The 26,916-nt window shown below is 31.7% G+C and overlaps 3 protein-coding genes across 4 annotated transcripts; 2 read left to right on the top strand and 1 right to left on the bottom strand.

Annotated features, from left to right (window-relative positions):
* The first annotated feature begins 222 nt into the window (after window positions 1-222).
* LOC119689073 (chromosome transmission fidelity protein 18 homolog) lies at window positions 223-15,177 on the top strand. Of its 2 annotated transcripts, none has more exons than XM_038103820.1 (14): window positions 223-429; window positions 495-1,183; window positions 1,243-1,439; window positions 1,489-1,847; window positions 1,901-2,129; window positions 2,210-2,326; window positions 2,386-2,488; window positions 2,552-2,688; window positions 2,744-2,978; window positions 10,215-10,390; window positions 10,444-10,577; window positions 10,635-10,822; window positions 14,563-14,623; window positions 14,692-15,177. In XM_038103820.1, the coding sequence occupies exons 1-14, from the start codon at window positions 336-338 to the stop codon at window positions 14,790-14,792; spliced, it is 2,820 nt and encodes a 939-aa protein (XP_037959748.1). In that variant the 5' UTR covers window positions 223-335; the 3' UTR covers window positions 14,793-15,177. The 2 variants fall into 2 exon arrangements, with proteins under 2 accessions (XP_037959748.1, XP_037959747.1); XM_038103819.1 differs by having other exon boundaries at window positions 492-1,183.
* Window positions 15,178-17,703: 2,526 nt separating this feature from the next.
* LOC119688141 (kunitz-type serine protease inhibitor HMGS1) lies at window positions 17,704-22,568 on the top strand. Its single transcript, XM_038102802.1, has 2 exons — window positions 17,704-17,928; window positions 18,120-22,568. Exons 1-2 carry the CDS (start codon window positions 17,838-17,840, stop codon window positions 18,329-18,331), a joined length of 303 nt encoding a protein of 100 aa, XP_037958730.1. The 5' UTR covers window positions 17,704-17,837; the 3' UTR covers window positions 18,332-22,568.
* Window positions 22,569-25,588: 3,020 nt separating this feature from the next.
* On the bottom strand, window positions 25,589-26,910 carry LOC119689018 (kappaPI-actitoxin-Avd3b-like). The gene is made up of 2 exons (XM_038103750.1): window positions 26,032-26,910; window positions 25,589-25,958 (listed from the first exon to the last, which is right to left on the bottom strand). Exons 1-2 carry the CDS (start codon window positions 26,174-26,176, stop codon window positions 25,774-25,776), a joined length of 330 nt encoding a protein of 109 aa, XP_037959678.1. The 5' UTR covers window positions 26,177-26,910; the 3' UTR covers window positions 25,589-25,773.
* Between the last annotated feature and the right edge of the window lie 6 nt (window positions 26,911-26,916).

Raw genomic sequence — 26,916 nt, 5'->3', positions numbered from 1 at the left:
ATTACAAAAATTTTAGATTACTCTCAAAATGTTCAATTGGGCCACAAAATTGATGAAAGGTAGAAAGTAAATCTAGATTTAGATCACTCTAAAAATGTTTGGCATATAATAGATGTGTAATTGAAAGTAAAACCAAGTTTAAGAAACCAAACGAAATGTCAGCTGGTTATGTCAAATTAAAAACAATGTTTCATTTAAAACGTACAGTGTGGTAACGCCTAATCAGATGTGTTTATTTACGCGGGAAAATCACTTCATTCATATACATAAATAACTAGTAAGAAATGTTTCACTTTTAATATCGAATTTTGTTTAAAAAATTATTTAGTCTAATAATGAGTCAATATCCTGATGAAAATGAGGAGTATGAACTTCTGTATCAGGACGAGTTGGAACTGTTGGATGAGTTGCAACCATACGAAACCATAGGTAAAATAGATGTTTTGTTTATTCTTCAAACAATTTGATTTTACTGAAGTTTTTTAAAATAGTAGATAAAGATGTACAACCAAGTATCTTACCTTCATCGGTTAAAAGTCCGCAGTTATCGCAGTTGTTTGCAAACACACAGGACATATCTGCTGTAAGTGAATTAAGTGATCGCGTAAATAGACGTTTGTTTGGAACGCCTATTGGAGTACAAAGAGGATGTTCCACACCGATGGTAAACCAGAAAAAAGTAACTGCACCTATTCAGAATGTGTTGGATGACTTTAATGAACCGTGTGTATCAACTGCTGTAAATCAGCTTCAAAAACAGGGTCTAGCATGTAAAAGACGTCTAGAAGAACAACTTTTCGGCAATATCGATGATTTATATAGCAATGATACATATGAAGATCCTGTTGCTAAAAAGCAACGTACAGAAGAGGAACATGATTTTGAAGTTATAGAGAAAATACTGGATGCTCGAAAGCGTTACCGCGAATGCAATGAGCTAATAAGTAATGAAAACATACTGCGATTGCAAGCAGTACATAAATTTAAAATGCAGAATCTGTCTTATATTGTACCTTCTTGGCCGTTTATTATTCTGCGCCGTGTTGATGGCCAAACTGTTTTTGTGCGCCAACACTCTGAGGAGTATGAGACACGCGAAATTAAAAACGTGAACAATAATTGCAGAACTGAAAGCGTTCTCGGTGAGAGTAAACAAAAGTTATGGGATTCTGCAAATGAAATTGTAATTAAATTTACAATATAAAAGTGTATTACTATTTAAATATATATTGTCGTTTTTAGATCAACCGTAGACTTACTCTTGCAAACAAGGAGACTCAGGCACAAGATGTTGTAATGGTTGAATCTAACAATAATTCCAATGTACTGTGGGTTGAAAAATACAAACCATCAAAATATATTGATCTTCTCTCTGATGAATCTACTAATCGTAGCTTACTTTATTGGATTAAAATGTGGGATAAAGTTGTGTTTGGGAGGTAAATACATAACATGTGTAAAAGAATATGATAAAAGTCTGAATTTTAGAGAATTAAAAGTTAAACAGCCTGAGAATAATAATGGGCAGCTAAATAATTTTAACAAACGAACAGGAAAATTCGAATCAAATGGTGGCTGGAAAAGAAAAAAAGATCGTCGTCTCATGCCAGACACAAATATTGATGAATTTGGTCGCCCTGTACAGAAAATAGCATTATTATGTGGACCTCCTGGTCTTGGAAAAACCACATTGGCTCATACAATAGCAAAGCATGCAGGTTATAATGTCTTGGAGATAAATGCCTCTGATGATCGTAGCCCGGCAGCCTTTAGAGCTGCTTTGGAAAATGGCACTCAAATGACAGCAGTTCTTAATAAAGACAATAGACCCAATTGCATCATTTTAGGTATAAAAACTCCTTTTGAGTATGTAAAGTTTGCTATAGTTTTGAATTTACAGATGAGATCGATGGTGCGCCACGTCAATCAATTGAATTTTTAGTAAAATTTGTAAATGATGCAGTTGCAACAAAAAACCGCTCCAAACGTGGCAATTCCAAACGATTTTTCTTGAAGCGACCTATAATCTGTATTTGCAATGATATGTATGAACCAGCATTGCGACCCTTACGTCAGATGGCTTTCGTTGCCAGTTTTCCACAACTTGAATCCACTCGTTTAGCAGAACGGTAAAGCAATCCTATTTTTCTATTCTATCCTGTCTAATCGAATTCAGAAGCTCAGTTTACATAAATTCGTTTATTTTCAGACTTGTACAAATCACATATGCAGAAAAATTAAGTTCAGATTTCTTCGCATTGCTGGCACTCGCGGAAAAATCAGGCAATGATGTTCGGTCTTGTATGTCAACGTTACAATTTTTCAGGTACTGCATGAGATTCACTTGAATGTGTAACTTAATTTTTTAATTAAATTTCTTTGTAGTGCTCAAAAAATGCCACTCACGGTTAAAAATGTTTTGCGCAGTAATTTAGGTCAAAAAGACCAACAGCAAGGACTTTTTGACATTTGGGGTGCAGTTTTCAGGGTAATACTATACAATTTCTTCTTGCCGTAAAATATTGTAAATGTTTGTGTTTAAATTGATTAGATTCAACGACCGAAAAAACATCTTGACACAGGTGCAGCAGAGGAAGAAGATCACCAAGTAACAATGACTGATATGTCGGTTAAAACACGATTTCAAAATGTGTTAAACGTAATTCATTCAGCGGGAGATTATGAACGGTATATGTTCCAAATCATATCAATTAAATGATTTTGTTTATCATTTGTCTTTCAGTCTTATCCAGGGTGTCTACGAGAATTATTTGCATCAGAAAATGCCGACTTCTGGTCTTAGTGCGGTAGTTGAGGCTCTGCAATGGTTCTGCTTTTCAGATGCCTTAACTAATAAAATTAATACACAACAAAATTACACTATATATCCTTATTATCAGTATGGTTTTGTTGCATGGCATTTGCTATTTGCTAGTTTGGCTTGGCCTAAAATAAATTTTCCTAGACAAGGTTATGAGGTAAGCTATTCATAAACTTAGTATAAATGAAATTATACTTTTCGTTTCATCTAATACATAACTATTTCAGACTATTTAATTTTTTTTAAATTGTATTTGATAATAAGTTTAATTGTAGCATACATAAGTGCATGGTATTGCGATTCCTTTTTCAAACTTTATTTGTACTTTGTTCCCGTTTCAATTGATGAATAATTAATTAAGGATTTTATATTAATAAGTTTCGAATTTCGAATTTTATATTAATACATTTCGAATTTCGAATTTTATATTAATAAGTTATAACACGTTTAGCATTAATTAAAACTGTATAGCTCAAATTAAATGGATAAACTATATGTCAAATAAAAAGATCTAATTGAAAGGCCGAGGCGTAAAGGACATGCATAGACCATTTTGAAACAGTAGCAATGCCAAATGCAGCTAATTAACTCGTCAGAAATTGGTAAAGTAATTATAATTTAAAATCATTCAATCCCCGGGAAACTTCTGAATCATCGACACTTTACATTAAATTAGGCAAAAGTTATTTCTAACATATTGAGGCATTTTTACTTCCTATTTGTGTTCTAATTTAATGATTGCTTTAGTAATTCAGCAACTAAATTTGACAAAATATAATTAAAACTATAAAAGTTGTTGACTTGTAAATAAGAACCTTTCAGTTGATATAGAAACTATATCTAAATCGGAACCGATCAATTTAGTTCTGAATAATTGAATATATATATGTTTATTAAAATATATATTGATACAATACATGTCAATTTTGGATGAAGTAGGAACAATATTAGTTTATACGATGTTTTGATTTTAAAACGAAAATATAATTCTCTTTTGCTAGAATTTTTGAATTCGATATAAAGCAAATTTCTTTAACATTCAAAGTGTGAATTCTTAGTTTAATATAAATGGTTATTCAAATTATCAAATTAAAGTACGTTTGGATAAACTGCCAGTAGGAATAAAGTCTGCATTCACCTACAATTAAATTCATTTTATTTGTTTACATTATCTCTTAAATTAAATTTTTTTAAAATTAAAACACAACTTTTAAAAAAATAAAAAAAGTATTTACGGTGACAAATAATATTTTGTGACCGAGCTCTTCTGTTTAATAACAGCTACTATTCGCTTTGGCGTCGAAGAAACCAATTTTTTTGTGTAGATCTTAAATTTTTTTTTCACCCGACAAGAAAACATTGTTCCAAAACAATGGCTTACTTAAGTGCTCCTCTATATAGGCTAAATGCTTCTGATGGTTGACCTGCAAAATAAACAGTTTCCGTCTAGCAACATGCCAAGTGTAACTGGTTTCATACAGTATCCTGATCGTTGTGTGATAAATAGCCTTGCCAAACTCTCACTTAACCTCAGCTGGGATATGAGTTGAAGATATTTTTAGATTGACATTCTCCCTTTCTTATTATTTTGCTGCGTTTACGGTCGCTTAAAACTTTAGGTAGGTCTGTGTGCTTTACATTTTGCAATGATGTCGCCTTCTTGGAACGTTGCACAATGTTCCTAATGCTATAGCGGCTTCTCTCCATCATTTTCCTAAATTAAACATTTCATATAAATAAATTTTGTTAATTAAAAATCGGGTCATTAACGAGTTAAAAACAGTGCTAAAGGTCAATATGCTTGCTGTGCCAATAATTATGTTCGTCACTGTATATATTTGTTATATATATGTATATATGACAATATTTGTTAATAATTATTCCACAGCACTTTGTGTAGGAAAATAAAATCTGTTTCTTTGCTTCCTATAAAGTGTAAACCATAGCAGATGTAATAGATCCAGTTTCTATTACTTCTTTGTAATACAATAAATATTTCTAATATAGCATCAAAATTTTTCCATATTGTAAGATTGTAAACCTAAAACTAAACACATTATGCGAGATAACAGTTATGTTTAACAATAAGCCACTGAAACAGTGCTGACAGAATAGGACCATGAAGTGGATAGCTATTCAATTGAGCCTGAGCCACTCTATACTCCTATTAATAGGTACATAGGTGAGGAGACTCGGTTAAAAAGGGGAATTGAAATGAAAAAACTAATAGTGAAACTGATCATCAGACCCATCCATGACTCTACAGACTGAGATATTATTTTAACAAATTAAAAGAAATTAAAATTAAATGCGACCGATATATGCCGCATTTATAAAATAGGTGTTGATATGTAGAACCCATTCTCACTGTGATTGTCCAAAATTAATACTTGCATAAGCTTTAACTATAAATGTAAAAGACATTTCTTATAATAATATTCTTCAACTTATCAATTCATCAATTTTATGGACATTTTAATAGCTATAATTTTTAAACTGCTGAATAACTAAAACAGACGAATCCTTGACGGAGAGAAGGACAAGTTCAAGTTAACCTTGATCAATATTTATTTATTGAATATTAAATTGAATAGTATATAAACGACTAACAATAATAATATCTCTTATAAGAGATATTATATACTTTTATAATGTATATAGGTAATAATGTATATATATTATATAATTTATTTTTTTATACATATATTTATAAAGAATTATATAATTATATAAATCTGTTTCTTAAAGCAATATTCAATTTTTATTCGATACTTTTTCTTATGAGTTTATTCAAATTAATATGACTCAAATTTTATGTTAAGAAGCTTCCTAAAATTTGGTAGATATAATTTTCGAAATTAAAAATAGGTTTCGAAATTAGTCTAAGAATTCGTCTTGATGATTCGTTCGGTTTATTGAATTTAAATATCTTTACAATATTTAATTTATGTTTTGTAGAATTTTTTTATGTTCAAACTAAAAGAGAATGAGAGAGCTGGAGAGGGAGAGAGAGAGCTAGAGAGAGAGAGAGCTAGAGAGAGAGAGCTAGAGAGAGAGAGAGCTAGAGAGAGAGAGAGCTAGAGAGAGAGAGAGCTAGAGAGAGAGAGAGCTAGAGAGAGAGAGAGCTAGAGAGAGAGAGAGCTAGAGAGAGAGAGAGCTAGAGAGAGAGAGAGCTAGAGAGAGAGAGAGCTAGAGAGAGAGAGAGCTAGAGAGAGAGAGAGCTAGAGAGAGAGAGAGCTAGAGAGAGAGAGAGCTAGAGAGAGAGAGCTAGAGAGAGAGAGAGCTAAAGAGAGAGCTAGAGAGAGAGAGCTAGAGAGAGAGAGAGAGCTAGAGAGAGAGAGAGCTAGAGAGAGAGAGCTAGAGAGAGAGAGAGCTAGAGAGAGAGAGCTAGAGAGAGAGAGAGCTAGAGAGAGAGAGAGCTAGAGAGAGAGAGAGCTAGAGAGAGAGAGAGCTAGAGAGAGAGAGAGCTAGAGAGAGAGAGAGAGCTATAGAGAGAGAGAGCTGGAGAAAGGGACAGAGCTGGAGAGAGAGAGAGAAAAAGAGAATAAGAAAGAGAAAGAGGGAGAGAGAGAGAGAGAGAGAAATTGAGCAAAAGATTTTATTCTCATTTAAAGTTACAATTTCAAATTGAATAATTTGAAATTACTAATGAAACGTTTAGACTTGTGCTTGTTAAATTTATTCGGTTGTTGGATGTAAGATCAATAATTGTTTAAATCATCTATACCATACACAATAATGTTGGACATCCGGTTTGAAACGACATATGTTTGGAGTGTACAATGTTTTTGAAACCAAATTTGTTGATCTCTATTTAAAACAACTTATTCATTTCTTTCCGGACACTCCTCTTTAACGAATAAAAGTTGGATGACAATGAGTTTACGCTAAATAAAGTTTTTATTGTACATAAGCAAAATCTCTTTATCTTGTTGGACACACAAGTTGCTATCAAATCTTTAATCAGCGCTAGAGATTAATACTTAATAGTTTGAAAATGCTAGACATCTGTTGATGAGTTGGCTCAGCTAGTCAGCGATATAACAGATAACTGCAGGGCAGCCAAGCACGGTCTTGACTGAAAAACACTTCCCAGATATTGGTATCCAACTTGCTACGGCAAAGCTAGCCATCAAACGAAAATATTTGGAGGTAGTAAAAAAATTCTTGGTCGATTTTTTCTGAAACTTTTTGTGTGTGACGGATATGATAAAGTTTTTGAAGAATTTATTTATTATTTTTTATAATTTATCCTGACAGCTAAACTTTTAAGAAAGTTCTAAAGTAAAATGAAGTTATTAAAATAATAACAATTTGGGAATTGAGAAAAGTTCACTGCGTCACTAGTCCGACTAGTCCCATTAGTCCGCAGGCTATGCGAGTTTTAGGGTGAACAGTTTATAGAAATGAAAAATTTTTGTTGTATGGCCTGAGTTCAGTCATTTAGTTTTCTTCTATATACGGAATTGATTTCTTTATGTTTTCAAGAAAAAATAAACAGAAAATCTTCTTTGCTTGTAAAGAGATCGGCCATTAACGTCGTAGTACGGCTTAGTTTTTAAGGTTTTTCTAAGAATTAAATAAAATGTGTTTAAAATGGATTAAAACAGACTTGATTTCCTTGACAGTTAATAAGTCGTTTCACATCTGTTGGGTTTCTATTCATTGGGATATGGATAGGAAATCATATTAAATTGTGAAAACTTGGAAAATTATTTAAGTGCCTTATTGCTTCGGTACTGCGGAAACGGCGCAATTTAGCAGAATCCTTTCAATTGCTTGAATAAAATCGTATATTTTCTTATGTGTAGTCTGTTAGTCTGCGTGCTTTTGGTTACAAGTGCCTTCGAGTAGCCTTTTATGCTTTTTATTAACCTTAAGTAAATGCAGCAGCTCGGACTATGAATTATGCAAACTTCATTACCTTTGCAGTCGCTGTTTCCCGTGAAAGCAAAAGCCTTTCATACATTTTTATTCTGTACCTGCTTTGGTAATGCTTCATTCTGCTTTCTTGTTAAGGGTGTTGGCTGTTCTGAATCTTATTTAAAAGACAAAAGTGAATAATCACACAATCAGAAAACAAGTAATTTCCATTAAATGTTTCAAATGCAATCACAGGATAAAAGGTCTTATGCACTTCAATGGCTGTATTATGTGGACATTATGTTAGTACTGAGAGTGAAACGCCCGAGAAATTAAATGAATATTATTTATTTTATTTTCAATATAATTTTAAAAAAACTCATTAACTAGGCAGGACTTTGTAGTTATTGTTGTAAGGAGTCTGTCTAGGGTGCAGCGCTTTATCATATAAACTTAATGTAACATCACCCACCCACTACGACTACCTCTGACGTAGTCGTAGTTACTAACATTTAAAATATTTCACGTATAAATTGAAGAAGAGTTTTGAAGTTTATACGAAGTATTGCTTGAGGTGTGAGAAGTGCCAGAAGTTTAAAAATTCTACATCTGCCGGGAAGACTGGTTATTCCAACAATCCGCACTTTATTCATTTCCTTATTTTTTAGCTTTATAAGCAGGTACATTGTCTTGTTAAAAACTTAATTTTTTCTTTTTATAAAGCAAGCTCAATAGATTACAATAATAATCTTAGTTTATCACTTAATTAGTTTAGATAAAATATAACAATAAAATTCTTAACAGATACTTATACAGAAATATACTACAGACCCGAAAAGGTGATTTTACACCACTCCTTAGTATATGGTTTTGATGCGAAATCATGCTTATGAAATTAAGTCTACTTACGAAATCTTTTCTTTTCCGCTTTTAAGACATTCTATAGTTAATATTTTGCAACAGATATAAAAACACCTTTTTGAATCCCTACAATCTCTAAAATTTAAATTTCTGTATTTTAATTAAAATTGATTGTACACTAAGGTTTACTAAAAGCATTCGCAGACTTTTTGGATTAAGAATCAAGTACCACTGCTAGACATATATACAGAGCAATAAAGCATTACAAAGCACTCCATCACTTAATGTGCAAAATTGATATCCAACATTATCGTAACGAGGCACTAGAAATTCTAGCCCTTTGTTTGCTATTAGCCATGCAAAATAAAATTTTTAACAAACATAGTTAGAGTAATATTTCGTCACATCCGTCTATCCTTATTATATATATAAGGATATAACGACTTTAGTATGAATTCCGTTTCGATATTTTTTCGAATAAAGACATTAGTGTGACAGTAAGTCAAGTTAACCAAATCACCTAAATTTATATGTCCATTGCATGAAAGCCTTACAGCGGTTTCATGGTGTTAATAAAAGGCTGGGTGGCTGTTTTTAATTTTAACACTGGACACTTCTGTTAGAGAGCTAAAGAAATAATAATCTCAGAAGTTCGCTCTGTTTCAGGCTAAAGTTATGTAGCTGCGGAAAGGGTGTTTCACTCTTCCTTTTTCCTTCTTATTCCCACAACTATTATCATATTCATGGTGGAAGACTTTCAGCCCTATGGTATGTCTACCAAATGACCAATGATCGTTAATAGATGTCAAAATGTTATATATACAATAAACATGGCTTCAGATAAGTGATTTCATTTGAATTGGTCTCCCAAATGATAATTTTCTTTAAATACTTCGAAATCGCCCTGTCTGAGCCACTTTAAAGATTAGTATGTCATTTGGTTAGTTTATCGGTTAACAATGCTGATGTGTTGAAAAACACCAAGTGCTCAGATTTAATGGTGAATAGAGGTAATCAATTACTGCTTTTTACTTAATTGGTACTATCTACTTTATTTTTCACGATACATTCCTTATCTTTCTTGGGTATGTTAACACAATCGAAGTTGGAGAAAATAAATGTAATCTTTATTCGCATACACAACTACTTCTTTCCACTTCAATTTATCTTATCTACTTTAGTTCTTTGAAATCATTCTTAATCTTTCTTGGGTTTCTTAGGTGTGTGGATCCAATCGATGTAGGAGAGGATAGATTTGAAATCTGTTCCCACACACAATTATTCCTTTTTACTTAATTGGTACTATTTTTTTTTACAATACATTCCTTTTTTCCTTCCTTCTATCGTTTTTGAGTTTTTTGGTTTGTTAATTCAAACGAAATTGGAAAGGATGGCTTAACACTTTATTTGGTACTATCTACTTTAGTTCTTTCAAATCATTCCTTTTTTTTCATGGGTTTCTTGAATGTGTAAATCCAAGTGGGAGAGTTATATTGTTTATGTTACTTTTGTTGCGAACAGTAACAACAAAGCTCAAGGTCAAGCCTATTGAATTAGAAGAAGTAGTAGTGGATTAAAAATTTTGCAAAAATTTAATAAATCTATATGTGCGAGATGCATTTATAGTTCCAACAACACCGAATTTAATAAACACTTTTTTCTGTTGCAGCAATATCAAAAACAAACGAACCAAAAGAATATTTTCCAGAGTTTACGAAGAGGAATGTCACCCCAAGTTCAAGGCGTTGGTATGGGTAGCACTATATTAGTTGATGTAGTTCCATATTTGAAAAGAATTCTTTCACCCCAGCTACGCTCAGTGCCTGTACAGCTTCTATCTTCGAAGTAATTTTTTAATTTTTTTTTTTTTGTCTAATATAACTATTTTCTTTTCCCAGGGAACACTACAATTTAAAGCACGCAATAGATGTGATGATTGATTTTGGTTTAACTTATAACAAGATTAAAAACTCAGAGGGATCAATGTTGTTGCAAATGGAACCTGAAATGGATGCATTATGCAGTTTTACAGGTAAATTATTTGAATTTTTGTAGGCTATATATAGTCTAACAATTCTAATTATTTCAGGTTATCCAGTAGTAAAACTGAATCACTTTGGTAGACAACTTATTTCCCGGCAAGTGATGATAGAATGCATACGAAGGGCAGCGCCCAAATCTGCGGATCAGACGGAAAAAACCAAAAAAGTACCGAATCATTTGCAAGTTCTGAAACCTAAAATTTCGGAAAAACATAAAAGAAGTGAAAATCAACAGGTATGTATGAAAACAATTTTCTTGTATTCTTGATTCAAAAGTGTGAAAATGTTTAATGCATTGGACGACAAAATCGAAGAAGTGATATTTGTTTACTTATTTCAATTAAAGGTTCAAGTTAAATGTTCATTTAAGTGACAAAAATTAGACTATTATGTTCCATAGATGACATAAATAAAAACTGAAAAATCAAAACTAATTTCTCTTTTTGATATACCCTTCACGTATGTAGTGTGGCATGTTTATAATGAAAACGGGAAGGTGCAAACCTTATGTTGTTGTTGTAGCCGGTCGAGAACTACTTATAAAATCTCTCTATGGGTGGCGAGCGGCACTTGGTCGTCGGCGGTGCACGAGAAATAGAAATCGTTGTGATATTCAAGTAAACTAGTGTTATCAAAAACTGAATTAATCGGTTCAGAATTAGATAAAGCTTCGATATCAACTGATAGTTAAATTTTTTGTTTTTATAACAAAACTTCTCTACTTTTCAACAATAATATATCAAATTTAGTTGTTGAGCTATTAAAGCAATCATTGAAGTTCTTTCAACTTTTGATATAAATCTGAAAATATTTGTTTATAAATATTAAACAAATCGAAGAGCTATTTTTTATATTGATAGATGATATACAATCTAACAGAGAAGATTTTCGAACTGTAGTGAATTACGACAATAAAATTTTATTGAATTTTTTATCGACCAAACAGCTGTTTTGAGTATTACCAAATAGCCATCATTAATTGTCTTTGAATTTACCTCTTATATCCTAACATTATTTAACAAATTTTAGATGTTTTTGGAAAATTAAAACTAGTATCATCAACGAAAATTTTGTCCATTGGACTTTAAAATAATATATCGATTATAATAACTATTATATTATAAACTGCTTATTATCTGAACAAACTCTCTATTCGAACTCGATACTTATTTGTATTAATTAATTTCAATCTGTGGTAGCAGTGTTGCCCTTTAACAAAAAGATTCTTTCGCATTTTTATGTATTAATTCTTAAATTTTTAAGAAGCAGAGATTTCGATTTTCAATTAAAAAATCTTAATGTAATTATTGTATGAGAATCCGTTTGCTACATGAGTCTGCAGTGGAATCTTTCACATAATAAATATTAATGTTGAGCTTCTAAAATCATTATTTTCTTTATTCGACTTCGAATTATTCCGCACAAAACAAATCCACATAATAAATCAATGTATATTAACTGCATTGAGTGTATGGGCCGCAGTGCAATATACCCAAAACAAAACTATTTATTTATGCAATTCACCCTATCTTATACGTACAACACACGCAGACGGTTTGCGAGGAGGAAAAACGGAAAAACGGAAAAATGGAAAAACCTCAAAATAACAACTGCACAAGCAACCACCAATGCATCTCCTCGTCGAAGGCTTAAGCCATAAATATCAATGTGCCCGTAAATACACTTAAGGGAATTTTGAAAAATAGCTCAGCCGTAATAAGAGCTCAAGAAAAACAAATATTTAATGCCTTGTCGGTCACTTGTAATCACTTGTAATTGGTAGAGGATATGGAATAATAGATCTATTATAAATTGTTTATCGACTCGATTTGAGCAACATTGAAAATAGTTTTGACTTGTGAACTCTCTATATCTGATTTAAGAGTCTCATTGAGATCCTAACCGTAGTGCAAATTCGGAATATTAACATTAAATATAATTTAATTGGTTTGTATAAAAAATAAATAATATAGTGGCATAAAATCGATGTATTAGCTGATTGTTATTAAGAAGTCTTAATCAGTATCAGTACACTTTTATTAGTATTTTTATGGACAGTTAATATAACACTTCATGGTTCCAATTAACTTATCTTTTTTAAATAACACAATCAACTTGTATCGAAATGATTTCTACTCACATGCTTTGCAAATGGACATCCATAAGTAGATAAGTAGAGATGATTCACATCGTCGTTTAAGTCGATACTTATCTTCATATTTTAAATGTATCGTCAAGAATTGTACGGGGAGAACGATTTCTAACGTTTTGTAGCTATGACACTTTATAGGAATACGCAACGATGGAATTTCAACTTTAACATCATATTTCCATATCAATTGAATTATCTTGGCATCCGTTTAAATCTCAAAAGAAAGACATATTCTTTAAAATTATTCTGGTGCAACTTTTTTTACTGTATAGCTAAGTGGCAGGTTCATCAATAGCGTGTATTTGCCTGGGTTAGATGATTAGGAGAGCTCTTCTGAAGATAGCACAATACATCTCATAGCTCGCAAAGCATTACTGCACAGTCTATATACATATTATATAATATTTTTGTATATATACTATTTATATATATAAATATATATAAACATATATATATGTATATATATATATATGTAGACTATATGTATATGTAGGCTGCTAATCTTGTCACACTAAGGGTTGTAATTTTGAATAATTGCAACCAAAACATGTTAAAAAAATTCTATTTTATTTCAAATCCACTTTAAAGTCTATAATTTTAATGAACGTTAACTTTTTTAGAATAAAATATTGTTAACTTTCTAGATCCAGATTTTTTGAAATGATTTCTAATATTAGGAAATTAAATCTGTCCCAATGATCACAATATGCTGAGTTAATATGTTGAGTTAATATTTATATATTAATAAATTATACAGTTAATTATGGTGGATAAAGCTATTTATTTATGATAGGTATCCAAAATAAATCTATCATACACACCTTGCATAAATTTAAGTTGTGTTCTGGAACTGGAAGTTCTGGAACTATTTTTGTATTGCAGATAATAATTACTTCTTTTTTTGATTATAACAACCCGTTTCGGCCTAATGCAGCTTGTTTACTCACGCGCCTCTGCTGCATGCGCGCCTTCTCCAGTAACGTACATCAAGTCCGGTTAGTGCTCCCTTAACTTGACCACTCGACCGGAGACACGGTCTACCTCTATGCCTTTTTTTCCCAACTAACGCTTCAAATACCTTTTGCGCTAGAACATTTTCATCCATGCTCGCTGTATGATTAAGCCAGCGAAACCGCTGGATTTTAATTCGCTGAATTATGTTAATATCGTGATAAAGCTTATACAGCTGGTGACACATTTGTATGTGGTAGTCATCGCCAACTTGTAGCGCACAAAATTTCTAACAAAAAACTCTTCTCTCAAAAACTTCCAGTGCTGTTTCATCATTCTGTGATAACATTCATGCTTCTGCGCCATACAGAAGCACAGGTTGGATGAGCGACCTGCCTGTAGAGCGTAAGTTTTGTTTGTCGAAAGAGAGCTCTACATTCCAATTGCCTATTCAGCCCATAGTAGGCCATTGAAGATAATAATAAAAAAAAAAAATAACAATGGTATTCCACTCTAATGTTATTCTGAGGTCGTCACTTAAAAATTGGAAATCGGGAATAATATTGGGTATTGTTACTGTTGTTACTCTTCATGACTGCTGAACATACATAGCTGAAGTTCATATGTATTCAAATTTTGGAAGGAATAACAATGAAATATTCCTTTGTCTACGATCATGTTTGATCGGAAGTCATCTTTGTAGTACTCTTTTTATATATGTTACACTAAATAATCGTTTTAAATGACTGAACGTTAGATTATTTTTTTCATAATTAAGCCTGCAAATGGTTGGCGGATCTTTTATATTTAAACCAATCTATATATCCTGTCCTATTTAAAAATTATAATAATATTTTTTTTATTATTTTCAGGTTTACAAAAACTTCTTTTCTAATTTCCAAAGTACCACTCCCGCTGTTGTAGTTAATGAAGGTTAGTCAATGTGCACATAAAACATTAAAATTGTTATCAATAGTCTTATATTTTATTTATTTTTTTAGCTCACGACGATCAAATCGTAAAGAGTCCAATTTGGTATCACTTTAAGGAAGGATTTAACAATGCTGTACGGAAAAATACACATTTGAAGGACTTGATATAGATGCTTAGAATTAATTAATTAGTTTGATGTATTTAATGTTGATATATGTTTTAGTCTAGATAGATGGCAACAATAAATTATCATTAAGATTGCCTAAATGATCATTTACAAATACCGAGACAAACGATGGTAATTATCATTAAAAATCAACTTTTCAAAATCGGTTATATATACAAAATTAACATATGATACAAATGGAAGAAAATCATACATAACATCGTATACACTGGTTAGACATTCATACTCATACTCCATACTTCTGTTAAAGGTATTAGTCATTAGAGTTGTCTTTTTGAATCGATACAATATGTTATCGGTCTGGGATACAATATTTACACCCGTAATAAAATTTTCATAAAGTTAAAAAATAAAAGTAAACTAACTATGTTTTGTGTTTTATTTAGATCCCGATCTGTGGATTCGTTTAGTTTTTGATTTACTTAGGGAAATACTGTTCATGCATTAACGTTTTATTTTCATGGCAGTCTTTCGGAACCATTCGCCTGTACAGATGGGTAAGTACAGCTAACTTTTCTTATCTGAGCTACAGTAACAATAACAATTAAATAAACTAAGATGTACAAATTTTTTTGGAGAGATTTCGATTTCCTGGTTGCCGTTATTTAACAACGAATTTTGGTTAACTACAGTATTGTAAGTTCTTGAGATATCTTGTGGGTGGTGGCCTTATGTTAAGTGAGAACCTGACCAAGCTAAATAAAATGAACGTCAAAATAAGAGTGGTTTTGGATGAAATTACTTGATGACTGGTAAAAAATTATCTATTTCATCTGAAAAGAGGAGAATATTTTTATATATGGAAGAAATATATCCAATATTGGCAAAAAACGAAAGTTCTATAAAATTTTAGTTAAATTAAATTAAGTCTACATTTTTTATCCAATACATTGTTGCTAATTTAGAAGATATAAACAGTGTTATTAGAGCTCAGACCTATGCTACTAATATTATTGAAGTTGGAAGATTCAGAAGTAACAAGCGAGTGCATAAAATAGACTAGGCTACTTTAACTTTAATTTCTTAATTCATAATTACTTTTAAGTGATAATAGACTTGAGAGTCTTCATTGGCCAATAGGATCAAGACAGAGAGCCCTGTCTGGATCCTATTTGGGGGTTGGGGGTTGATCGCACGGCCAGCAATCTTGCATCGAAAAACTTTACCGCTACGCAACCTGAAGGAGGTCAAGGTTCATACAGGGCTGTAGTGCCAAATAAGAAGAAGAAAATGTTTAAGGTATTGCTGTATTCAAATGCCAAATAATGCTCCAAATTTTTGCTATGATTTCAGGTATTAATACAGTTTTTAGAGGTCCTTCATTTGAATCGTCGCCGAAGTTTAAACGACTTTCGAATAAACTGGTTTAATTATAAATTAATATTTAGAAAGATATTTTTTATCTGAGACATTTACTAATGCGGTATCACTGTACGATGTCCAATTTTATTTGTTAGTGAAAAATACACCGACACAGCCATTTCGAATGACTTCTAAACAGGAAGTGAATTGACAGATCGAAACCAAATTTTAGGTATATTGTTATTAGAGATGCAACATAAAAATATCATCAAAGTTTTAGTTCCAACATAGACGCATAGGTGGCGCTCCGCGATATAATTTATCTTCTTTAGAATAGGAAATAAGTGTATACTTTTAAATAATGCTATGGCTATATAGTAAAATAGTTGTGCTACTGGTAACTTATGACTTTAAAATTCGTTTCAATCGAAAAAGGAAAGAAATTAACTAAACCATATCCTGCGGACTCAAAGTATTTGATATAATGACGAAATACAGAATTCTTCTGGAGGCTTAAAGATCTTGACAGATATTGAATTTACGTATTAAAAATCATAAAATGGAGATTAGTATGATAACCCCGAGAGTTCAACGATCTAGAGAGTTCTTCATTTTATTTATTATAAATTATAAATTGAAGAAAAATGTAATAATCCTGGGAGTTCAACGATCTATATAGATGATATTCCATTTATTTATTAAAAATTATAAAATAAAAAAAAGCAACAAATAATCTATGCGATCAAGTTCGATTATATTCGATTTTATTCTCGTTCTGACTCATTTTTTTTTTGCGTTTCTTATGCTTCTTCGCTCTTTTACTATGCCATAGCTTTTATTTTTTTTGTGCTGCCACCTTGTCCACAATTTGAGATGTGCTGATCTTAATTTAAGTATATTATTTAATTAATGCTACGATTGATGTTGTTGGAATACTGAAATAGAATCGCTTGTAACTATTAATGTGACTCAGTACTATACAGTGACATTGAATATATACACGTGGGCCGTTTATAGCTGCATGTCACATATCATATCATATCATTATCACAGCTTGATATGTGCCAAGAGCGCAGTGTAACCGAACTAGTAAATTGTGCATTTGACCCGCATAGTAGCTGCAAACGTTTTGCTAGTTCAAGATGAATGTAGAATGTAGAATGCAGGGTAGCCATATGTTCACTAAAACGTTAACACCGCACCATTCCAAATTTTATTATAATATATATGCTTGGACACTTACAGTTGGTATTTTCATAAAATTTTCAACATAAAATATATTATGAAATATATGTTGCATTACGCCATGAAAGTGAAACGTTCGAGTCGATGAAATCTGTTATCGCTTGATAAAAAAATCCAGAGAGTGCATCCGTCGCGCCCACAGTTGTGTAGTGGATTTGTAGGGGTCGTATCGGCTGCATATGCTCTTAGTTAATCACAACGACTGTACCATGCCCCTTTACTCTACAAAACGTGTAATTGTAAACAACTACAGAAATCTTTAAATGATAAGAAATCTGTGCTCTGCTTTCGCTGGCCAGTACGTTATCTTGTCAAGTTTCCAGTTGCGAACTGCCTGTACTGTTCAACGATTTGAATTTGAAGTGAATTGTGTAAAGTAGCTAATCTTGTGCGGACCTTTCGGTTAAAAATCGTTTGTAAACATTTAAATAAATTATAAAGAAATATACTCGTATATTTAAAAGAAAGAAAGTAAAAATTATGAAATTGCTTCTCTGGTTTTTTATTCATTGTGGCTTAATGGCCGCTTGTAGTATAAACATGATAACTGCCAAAAGTCGCGGTCTACCAAGTGAGTACATCGAATTCGGGGTGATATAAAAAAGTGACGCAGTAGCTGTCAACAGGTCAATAATCTTCTAAATACTCGATTAGTCCTCGATTCAATGTCTGAGAGACTCATAAAACTAGATTACACATTGTTTCAGACTAAATGCTAAGTTTTATTTAAATAAATTTTGTCCTCTTTTTGTTTGGTTTTAGATATATGTTTACAGCCCCCACCGCGGTCGGAGGGATTGTGTACTGTTGAAATTGAGGGATTTTATTTCGATTTAAGAGCTAATGACTGCAAAATGTATGTAGTTGGTGGATGCCGCTCAACCCCCGGGCAGAGTTTTGGTTCAAGGCAAGATTGTTTAGCAACGTGCGTGCATGGAATAAGACGCATACAGGACTTGTTCATTAACGAGTAAAATAGTGTATCTTATGCGAGTTCATTGTCATTATCTGCATCTATATCTCCCTGTATTTGCTTCACATTAATTTTTTAACTTCTTATCACCTAAAAAATAAACAACAAAAACAAATAGAAACACTTAAAATCCATTGATATTGCGTATGTTTAATATTGAATGAGACTCAATTGATGTAAGAACAGTCGATCCAAATGTAAATATACGCTAACATCAGTTTAATATAATTTTTGAATTAACAGAGAATTAATCAGAGTGCCGAACTTTACAGATTTTTTGACTATACAATAAAATAATTATACTATTTTTAAATATTCGTCTAGGTAATGTTAGGTTGGAAGAACGGATGATTTTACACCAAAGTCCATTTGTGCTCAAACAATGTCCCAATGAATTGACGTAATTAGAAGACGTGATGCCATGGGCAATTTACACAAGTTAACTGAAATTGGTAAAAAAGTTCAACTTTCACAGGTTTTACAATATATCCTTTAATTATTTCCCAGGATTTAACAAAATGTTTTGTTTTAAAAAATATGTGAAATTTGTTAATGACCCCAAATCACTTTTACAAAAGATTGGTTGAATTATATTTCTTTAGAACTCTTTAAATGGGAGTACATTTGATAATAATTCAATGACACGATCTGAATAACTAAACGACAAAGAAGTATGGAAAGATATCTACAAATTGCCAAGAAAAGTTTGTTTCCAGTTCTTCCGTTAACATCTAGAAAATGTAACTGTGGACTTGAGGATTTTCGAAATCTTTAGTGGTAGTTTCAATACAGTGCTGCTGTTAATTAGAGATTTTTAATGTGGTTAAACCCCATATTAAGACGAAAACTCTTTAAAATCTTTATGCATTTTAATGAAATGGAGTGAAGTCGTAATTGAGTGTAGAATACACATATCTAATTTCTGTACTACTACAGCAAAATGGAAATAATGGGCAATTGCTTGTATTATTATTAATATATAAAGAAATTGTTGCTATGTCACAGTCTTTGTGCAAATATTTAACACAATTTGTTCCATTATCGGTCTGAAACACAGTTTTTTTCTGTGAAATGTCGGCTGAAACATTTCGTTATTTTGTCTGATTGTGCCCTGCGATTGAATCCAGTACCGCCATATGGTTTTCAGTTAACCAATTAAGAACTGGTGTCATGAACCCAGAGATGCTGTAAGATTTAATAGAATTCTTCTCGGGAAACCGAAATAAATGTCTCATAGAACACGATAGACCTGTGTGCTTTCTAATAGTAATAGAGAGTTTTTTGTGTAATGTTTTACATACGTATAACCCTTTAAAAAATTTTAAAAGTGATTAGTTTTTCACTGTTAATATTTTTATATATACTTTGTATTGAGTTTACCAAAAAATTTTAATTTGTGGTCTTTATATTGGAAGCATTTATTGATAGCAACGGATGGAACTAAATAAAACAGCGAATAATCTTAAGATGTGATTTTTTATGCCTCTATTCTATTTTTTTTATTAAATTTTTTAGTGAATTTTTAGTCAACCTCTCTATATACTAATATTACATTACACTGTGGTTGGGAACCCAGGATGATTTAGCTAAAATCTCTACATGATGACCAACATTTTTGGAATACATATGACACAATTTATATTTATGAACAATTCAACATATTCGCAAAATTTGGCCCCTACCTTCCATATCGAAACTTGAATAAGTGATTAGAAGGAATGTTATATACTACTAGATATCATGTAATCGACGTCACAGAGGTTCGTGTTGAATGGTTGGCCGAATGGTTTGAAAGAGTTAAGGAACCGTTAGATCAAATATATCGATCTTAAAGCGGACTATATTGGCAGATCAAAAAGAATGAAATAAAAAATACTTAACACATATTTCTACCAAGCATTTTAACGACTTCTTAACAAATTTGTTGATTTCATACAGCAAGTTTTCGAGGTTTTTTCTTTAAAAAACTGATCACGAAATGTACAATTAATGTATCGATACCGTTCAGTAGAGGTTACTTAATTTTTGCTGAAAAGGTCAGATAACGCATAATACTTTTGCTGTAAATCTATTGCGACCTTTTTTTGCAATATCTTACATCAGACATGTTGAGTATTCATAGTAGATCTTAAAATTAATTGTTTTGTGTTTAACAATGGATAATATCCTTACAGTCCAACTAAACACAGTCACCTTATGATGAGTTCTTATCATCTGTTACCATAGAATTCTAAGAAGTTTAATATTGTGTTACTCAGTTTATGAGGTAAGGAAATACCGAGTTTTTTTTAGTAACTAGCTATATGTGAGTGCTTTAAAATAATTTTTGGTCGATCTTTAATTCTTTAGCTATGTTACGGCTGATCACATACCAATTTTCTTAAGTCTTATCCATAAGCAATCAAGTCTCTAGTAGTTGATTTCGATGGCGTTTTTCACATAAATAATACTAATCCTTTCATATGCTTTTTTTCCTTTTCTGGTAGTAATATTTGAGAATAAATTGAAATATTTTTTCAAAACTTTACTTATAATACTTTTGTTCTCTGTTCCCGCCTCTGATCGATTAATGACACCCATAGCACGCACTGGTATTCTCTAGCATTCTCTTTAATGTAGTGAGCCTTTACGTACTTCACTTCAAAACACTGTATACATATATCGCATATATATTTATGTATCTTCTTTTCGTGATCTTCACCATTTTAATGAATAATAAATAATAGTAATAGTAAATATTTCTTATCTCTTTTGGAATGGGTACACCAAATAATTTTCTCTTTGTACTACCAAAGACCTCTTGAATCCATTTGTGGAAACCATTTTAGTTTCAATAGCGTTATTTTCTGAAATAATACTAAAATAATAGTATCAACAAAAAACAAAACAACAATATGAAATTTCAACAAATTCACCCAATGAAACAGTAATACTTTTCAACCGAATGCTGGTCTCTTTCATCGATTAGTACACATTCTGTGTATTTAATAAATTTTAGAATACATTTTGTAAAAGACTTTCCGATTATAGATGCGACTTTTAATCACAATATTCTTATATCTCATCTTCGGTAAAACTGTGAAGTGAACAGAACGAAAGAAAAATTTTAATCCTCTTTTAGGCGGAGACCAAGAAGTGTTATGTCACACGAGATATGTAAACCCATTTTTTAAGGATCTCTAACGTGTTATTAAACTTAGCGCAATTCTACTAAGTGAAGATGAAAAATTAGATAGATAAATTAGCGAATAAGTTTTCTTGTAATGTTTTTCCAATGGTATTTTTCAAATCTGCTGGAAATTTCTACTTAACCATGAAATTCCTTCCTAAAACGTTTTTTCGACCGAATGTTTCAAATTTTCTGGAAAGCCCTACTTAACCACAACCTAAAAATGTTTATTCACTCTAATCTGACGTTCCGTAATGTTGATTGCGATCTGCATATTGCTATATCCGTCAGTGTTTGTTTTTGATGAGTCCAAAAGTTTTAAAAAGTGCTTTCGCAATATCGTTTTGGACATGTCAACGAAACGTGTACCAGAAGGCAACCAACCAGTAATGTCTGGTCATAAGCAGTGATATTCATATATTAAAATCGTACACATTAAAATTATTATTGAGATTATTTTTGACACATAAATAATGCTTGAGTCAGTGTTGTTTTTGCCCACGTACACATATATACTCGTATGTATCTATGTATCTATGTGTAGATGTGTGCTTTGGTATGGGAGTGTGAATGGTTGTCATTCTGTTGTGATTCGCTTATCACAGATTTGGTTTACGACCGAGCTTTGTTCGCCCAGTTTTTAAGTTGTGAGTGTTGGTTTTTCATTGCTTGGTTTCGATTGTTGATCACTGATCGCTGATCGCTGAGCTCTGACCGTTGCTACTTCTACTCTTGTTGCGTTCGAATATTATCGCAGTTTAAAAAGATTTGTCCTGTAGACGGGAGTGATTTCAGCAAAGTTCTTTATTTTGATTTTTTTCTGAACTGATATGGTAAAGTCTGTAATTGATTATTGCCAAGTACACGCATTTAAGCAAGAGAAGTCTTATCGACGACCGCCGAAATCCAAGTGTCTTAATTTCTGTGCCCACAAAGATCAGTTGGAGTGGTACTTTAAATATAAAAACAAAACATAAAGTTAGACTCTATTCGTGGTATCACAAGTGCAAATATGTGTTCTGCGCATTTAATCTCAAGACTTGATTGTGAATTATTTAAAAATTGAAATAAAAGAAAGAAAAACATATAAAGTACATTCGTGTTAATGGAAATGTTATGAAATTGTCATAAAGATACAGATCTGCACTATATCGAATAGTTTAAAATCGTTCAGTTTAAAGTTCGCACCCTTGCTTTTGTCATTTTAAGATAATCTCGCGAATACTCGCAGAAAAAATCAAAAAGATTTAGTTCCGTACCAACAAACAACAAAATCCCTTAAATTCGTCAACTACAGATCAATAAATACGATGAAGACAGAAAATTTGTTGTGCTTCCTGCTGCTAACGTTGATGTGTGGAGTATTTGGACGCTCACGTAAGGATATTTCATATACCATATACATATATATCCAACGTCATAACTATACATATATAGACTATATATCTATAAAAATATTTTTAAACATCTATTTATTGCGTTCTTTCTGCAGATTAAGGACTTATTGCTATTTTTAATTTCAGGCGATATTTGTAACCGACAGCCAACAATAAATGGGCTTTGTGTGACCTCGACACTGGGCATATACTACGATGCAGATGCGGAGAAATGTAAATACATGGGCTGCAGTCCTGACAAAAAGTTGTTTGCTACACTGGAAGATTGTGAGAAGATTTGCAATAATATAAGGCATCGACGCAGACGACTAAATAATAGTCAGAGCTAATATGTAAGATCATCCCAACAGAACTTAAAGATAGACTTATTTAGAAATTGTATAAAATTAATTTTAAGAATTATATATAAATGAGCAATTCAATATTGTTATGAATGCGAAATAAAAAGAGATAAACTTGAAATTGTACAAACATGTTGTTGCTTTCACTCACGGATTCACCTTAATATTGAACAACTCTATTACTTTGATAACAATTGTTATCTTATTTTTTCCAGACAAATAAGTCAAGGACGCTATAAAGTATTAAGTCAGTATTTTATTTTGTCAACAAGATTAATCTATACAAAATGTGTACCTAATACGAGATATCAATGCTCTGAATATTAGGTAATACCTTTAAGTGAAAGTATTACCGGACAAAGTGTAAGTTTGCATTACGTAAAAAGATTGAGAATAGTCCACATATATAATACATAATACTAGAAGTCAATGTAGTTCCAGGGATTTCCTAACTTCATAATGACCATTCTTCTATATTCAGATTTTATTTATATCGAAGAAATCATTAAAGTATTATGAAACATAAAACCCAAAGATTATGAAATTAATTTTGTGGTCGAACTGCTGGAATCGTAGCACATTCGTTGTCGCTTAAGATGTGAGTCATAAGTATAGGCATTTATATAAAATGGGAAGAATAATGTAAAACAATTCTTATAGCACATATTCTGTTTACCATATATGTAGTTTTTTGATGGGAACAAGAAATGATGGTTTCAAAGACAGTAGCAGAAATAATAAAGAATAGCAAGAACATTTACATATTCTTTGATGAATTTTTATGCTGATGAGTATATAAATAATTTTTTCATTTCATATCAGGGATTCTAGTATAAATGTACAGATGCTTACAGACAATTGTATGACTCCTCTCCGAATTATTAATATGGAGTTTGTACATAGGGACTGGATTTTAGTACAAACATTCAGGTACTTACAGATAATTGCATGATAGTTGATAAAAACGTGTAGAATAGTATTTAAAATAAATTTGAGATAATATATTCTGTTTCTACACACTGCTCTGAACAAGAACAAGATCTGTGTATTCTGTAAAAACAATTTTTGAAGAATTTTTCAATGTAACTTAACTTGTATCTACTACGAGTATATAATAACTTTATTAATAACTCATACAGGATGTACCTGTATGCGAATCGTCTACTCGATCGATCTACTATACCTATATATCTATTTGTTAAAACTTTTATGTTTGAATATGCAATGGAATATTATGGAAAAAAATATCGTTTTGAAAAACACTCATTTATGTTTTATGTTTGATTGTAAAAACAGAAGCTTTTATCTAATGGAAGCTATAGCATCTTGGTTCGTCAACAAATACAACAATGCTATTATAATTATTCTTTTTTTCTTCTTCTTATTGTTATAAAATAGTAATAGTAATATTTCACATACTTAAACATGATCGCTTGTGACATACCTATAAATAATCCTGTAACAAAATGAGACTAAATATTCTCTTCTTCTTTTTGGTATAGATTAGAGATTAGATAGGATTTAAAAATGGGTAAGGAACTTGTCACTAAGTTACTGCATCCTTTAAGTATTAATGTGACATACCCACTTTAGTTCCATAGACGAGTAACAGTTAGAAAGACCATTATGTCCTTTGGAGAGATGCTGCCTAATTCAGTTATAAGTGGATAGACAGTTGATAAGTACCAAAGTCTGAGTCTGGCGCGACTATCACAGTGACACAGAATATGTTCTGTTGTTTCCTCTTCTTCGCAACAAAATCTGTAGCTATCGTCTTTTGTAATACGTAGGTTCGATAGATGCTTTTTTACTCCACAATGCCCAGTGAGAAACCCTGTGACAAGTCGGATGCCAATTCTGTTCAGCATTAGAAGCTTCCTAGTTCTTCCTAGACATTAATTCTTTAGCTTGTCTGCAGGCAATTACATTACATGATGAAGTCCAATAATATAATTATCTTTAACTTTTAAGTTTTGTGACTGATTAAGTAAAATAATTTACTTTTCTGTGAGAATTTAAGAGATCTCACGATTTCCATTTTGTGACACAGAAACCTACTTAAGGTTTTTATCGAGCTTTATTAAGTGATCAGTAATACCATAGAGCATCAATTTTAGATTTTTCTTCTTCTATGTAAAGCAGTTTTAACAATGTAATCATATAAATCAAAGAACTGAATTTGAAATGGAAATAGTTATGTTGTAAGCCATGCATTAAACTTTTGGTGCAAGCGGCAGCAGATGGCGCCAAGACTCTAAACATACAAATATATTGAAAAAATAATAACACATGAGTCGGTTTTGCTTAAAATAATAATAAAAATAAACTTTTTATTCTTAATACTGAAAAATTTCTATTGTTTCTTGACTATTCTTATCCATGGGGATGGATTTCTTTATAAAAGTCCTTAGATATTTAGAGATTGAGTATACTTATTCCGAAGTGAATCATTTAAATTGAAACATTTAACATAAATAAATTCAAATGTAGCTCTTGTCATTTTCGTAGATGTGAAGACTCAAAGTTCTTTTCTTACTTATTCGGGCTTCTCTGTGGAAAGAGATATACACTTTTGTTCACATTCTTCTAAAGAATCGAAATTGTTTTTATTGCCGGCACAACCCCCATAAATGAATTCCTCACATTTGTGATTCTCGGCGTTATAGGCGTACCGATGAAAGAGCGCAAAACATCTACCGACTTCTTTGGGTTGGTAACAGTCTACAAATTAAGTCACAATAAACTCATTATGATTTTCTAATATAACTATATCCTGTAGGACTTCATTCCTTACCTTCAATTATTTTTATGTCATCAACATCGGGTTTAAGGCTGCTTTCCTCTACTTCTTTCAGCTCTTCAACTACGTTATCCGTTGGCATGCCATAAATCACACCAAAAACGGATATACATATAAGGCAGATTGTGGCTAATCTCATCTTCGTAATGTTCAACACCAATCCGGTAACTTCACTTCAACAAAAATAGTTGAATCAGACTGGCTTTTGTCTTATGCAATAATAAGTAAAACTCACTACGGAACAGACTTAAATACTTTAACCAGATTGCGATGAGTACATAATATATGTAAATAGGTATGTACGCGGATGTAAATATAGTATTCATAGCCATACATACTATATATTAGTATATATAGCTAAGCTTTTTTCCACGTAAACAGAATCAGTTTGAGCAGCAAAAATATTTACTTGATGTGTTATGAAAAAGGTGTGAACTGCACGTTTCTTGGAAGCTTGCGTCAATGTCAATAGTCGAACCTCAACAAAGTGAGTTTGCCTTCAATCGAGCGTTCAACCGATTTCTGAAGTGATTAAAGTCTTAAATGAGCTCGTCTTATGCTATCTACGTACGCCAAGCACTGTGATAATATATGTATGCTTGTATGTAAATATGTAAATTTGTAATTACAAACTATGAAGAGCTCTAGAGCTTGCTGGGTTATTGATTAGAGAAGTACTTACACAATCAAGACTAGAGTTCTGAACCCATTTGCAATGTCTTGGCAGCGATATACTCGTACATATCACTTTCAAATAAAAACAGATGTGCCTGGGATACGGCAAAGTCAAGTCAGAGCTTTAAAGCCAATAACCGCTTGTCAGAACACATAAGACATATAAGACATGATTTAAATTTTAATGTTAAATTTATTATTTTT

Source organism: Teleopsis dalmanni, chromosome X, assembly GCF_002237135.1.
Source record: "Teleopsis dalmanni isolate 2A chromosome X, ASM223713v2, whole genome shotgun sequence".
Taxonomy (NCBI): Eukaryota; Metazoa; Arthropoda; class Insecta; order Diptera; family Diopsidae; genus Teleopsis; species Teleopsis dalmanni.
The sequence above is the reverse complement of the archived record's forward strand: the minus strand, read 5'-3'. Positions and strand labels throughout refer to the sequence as shown.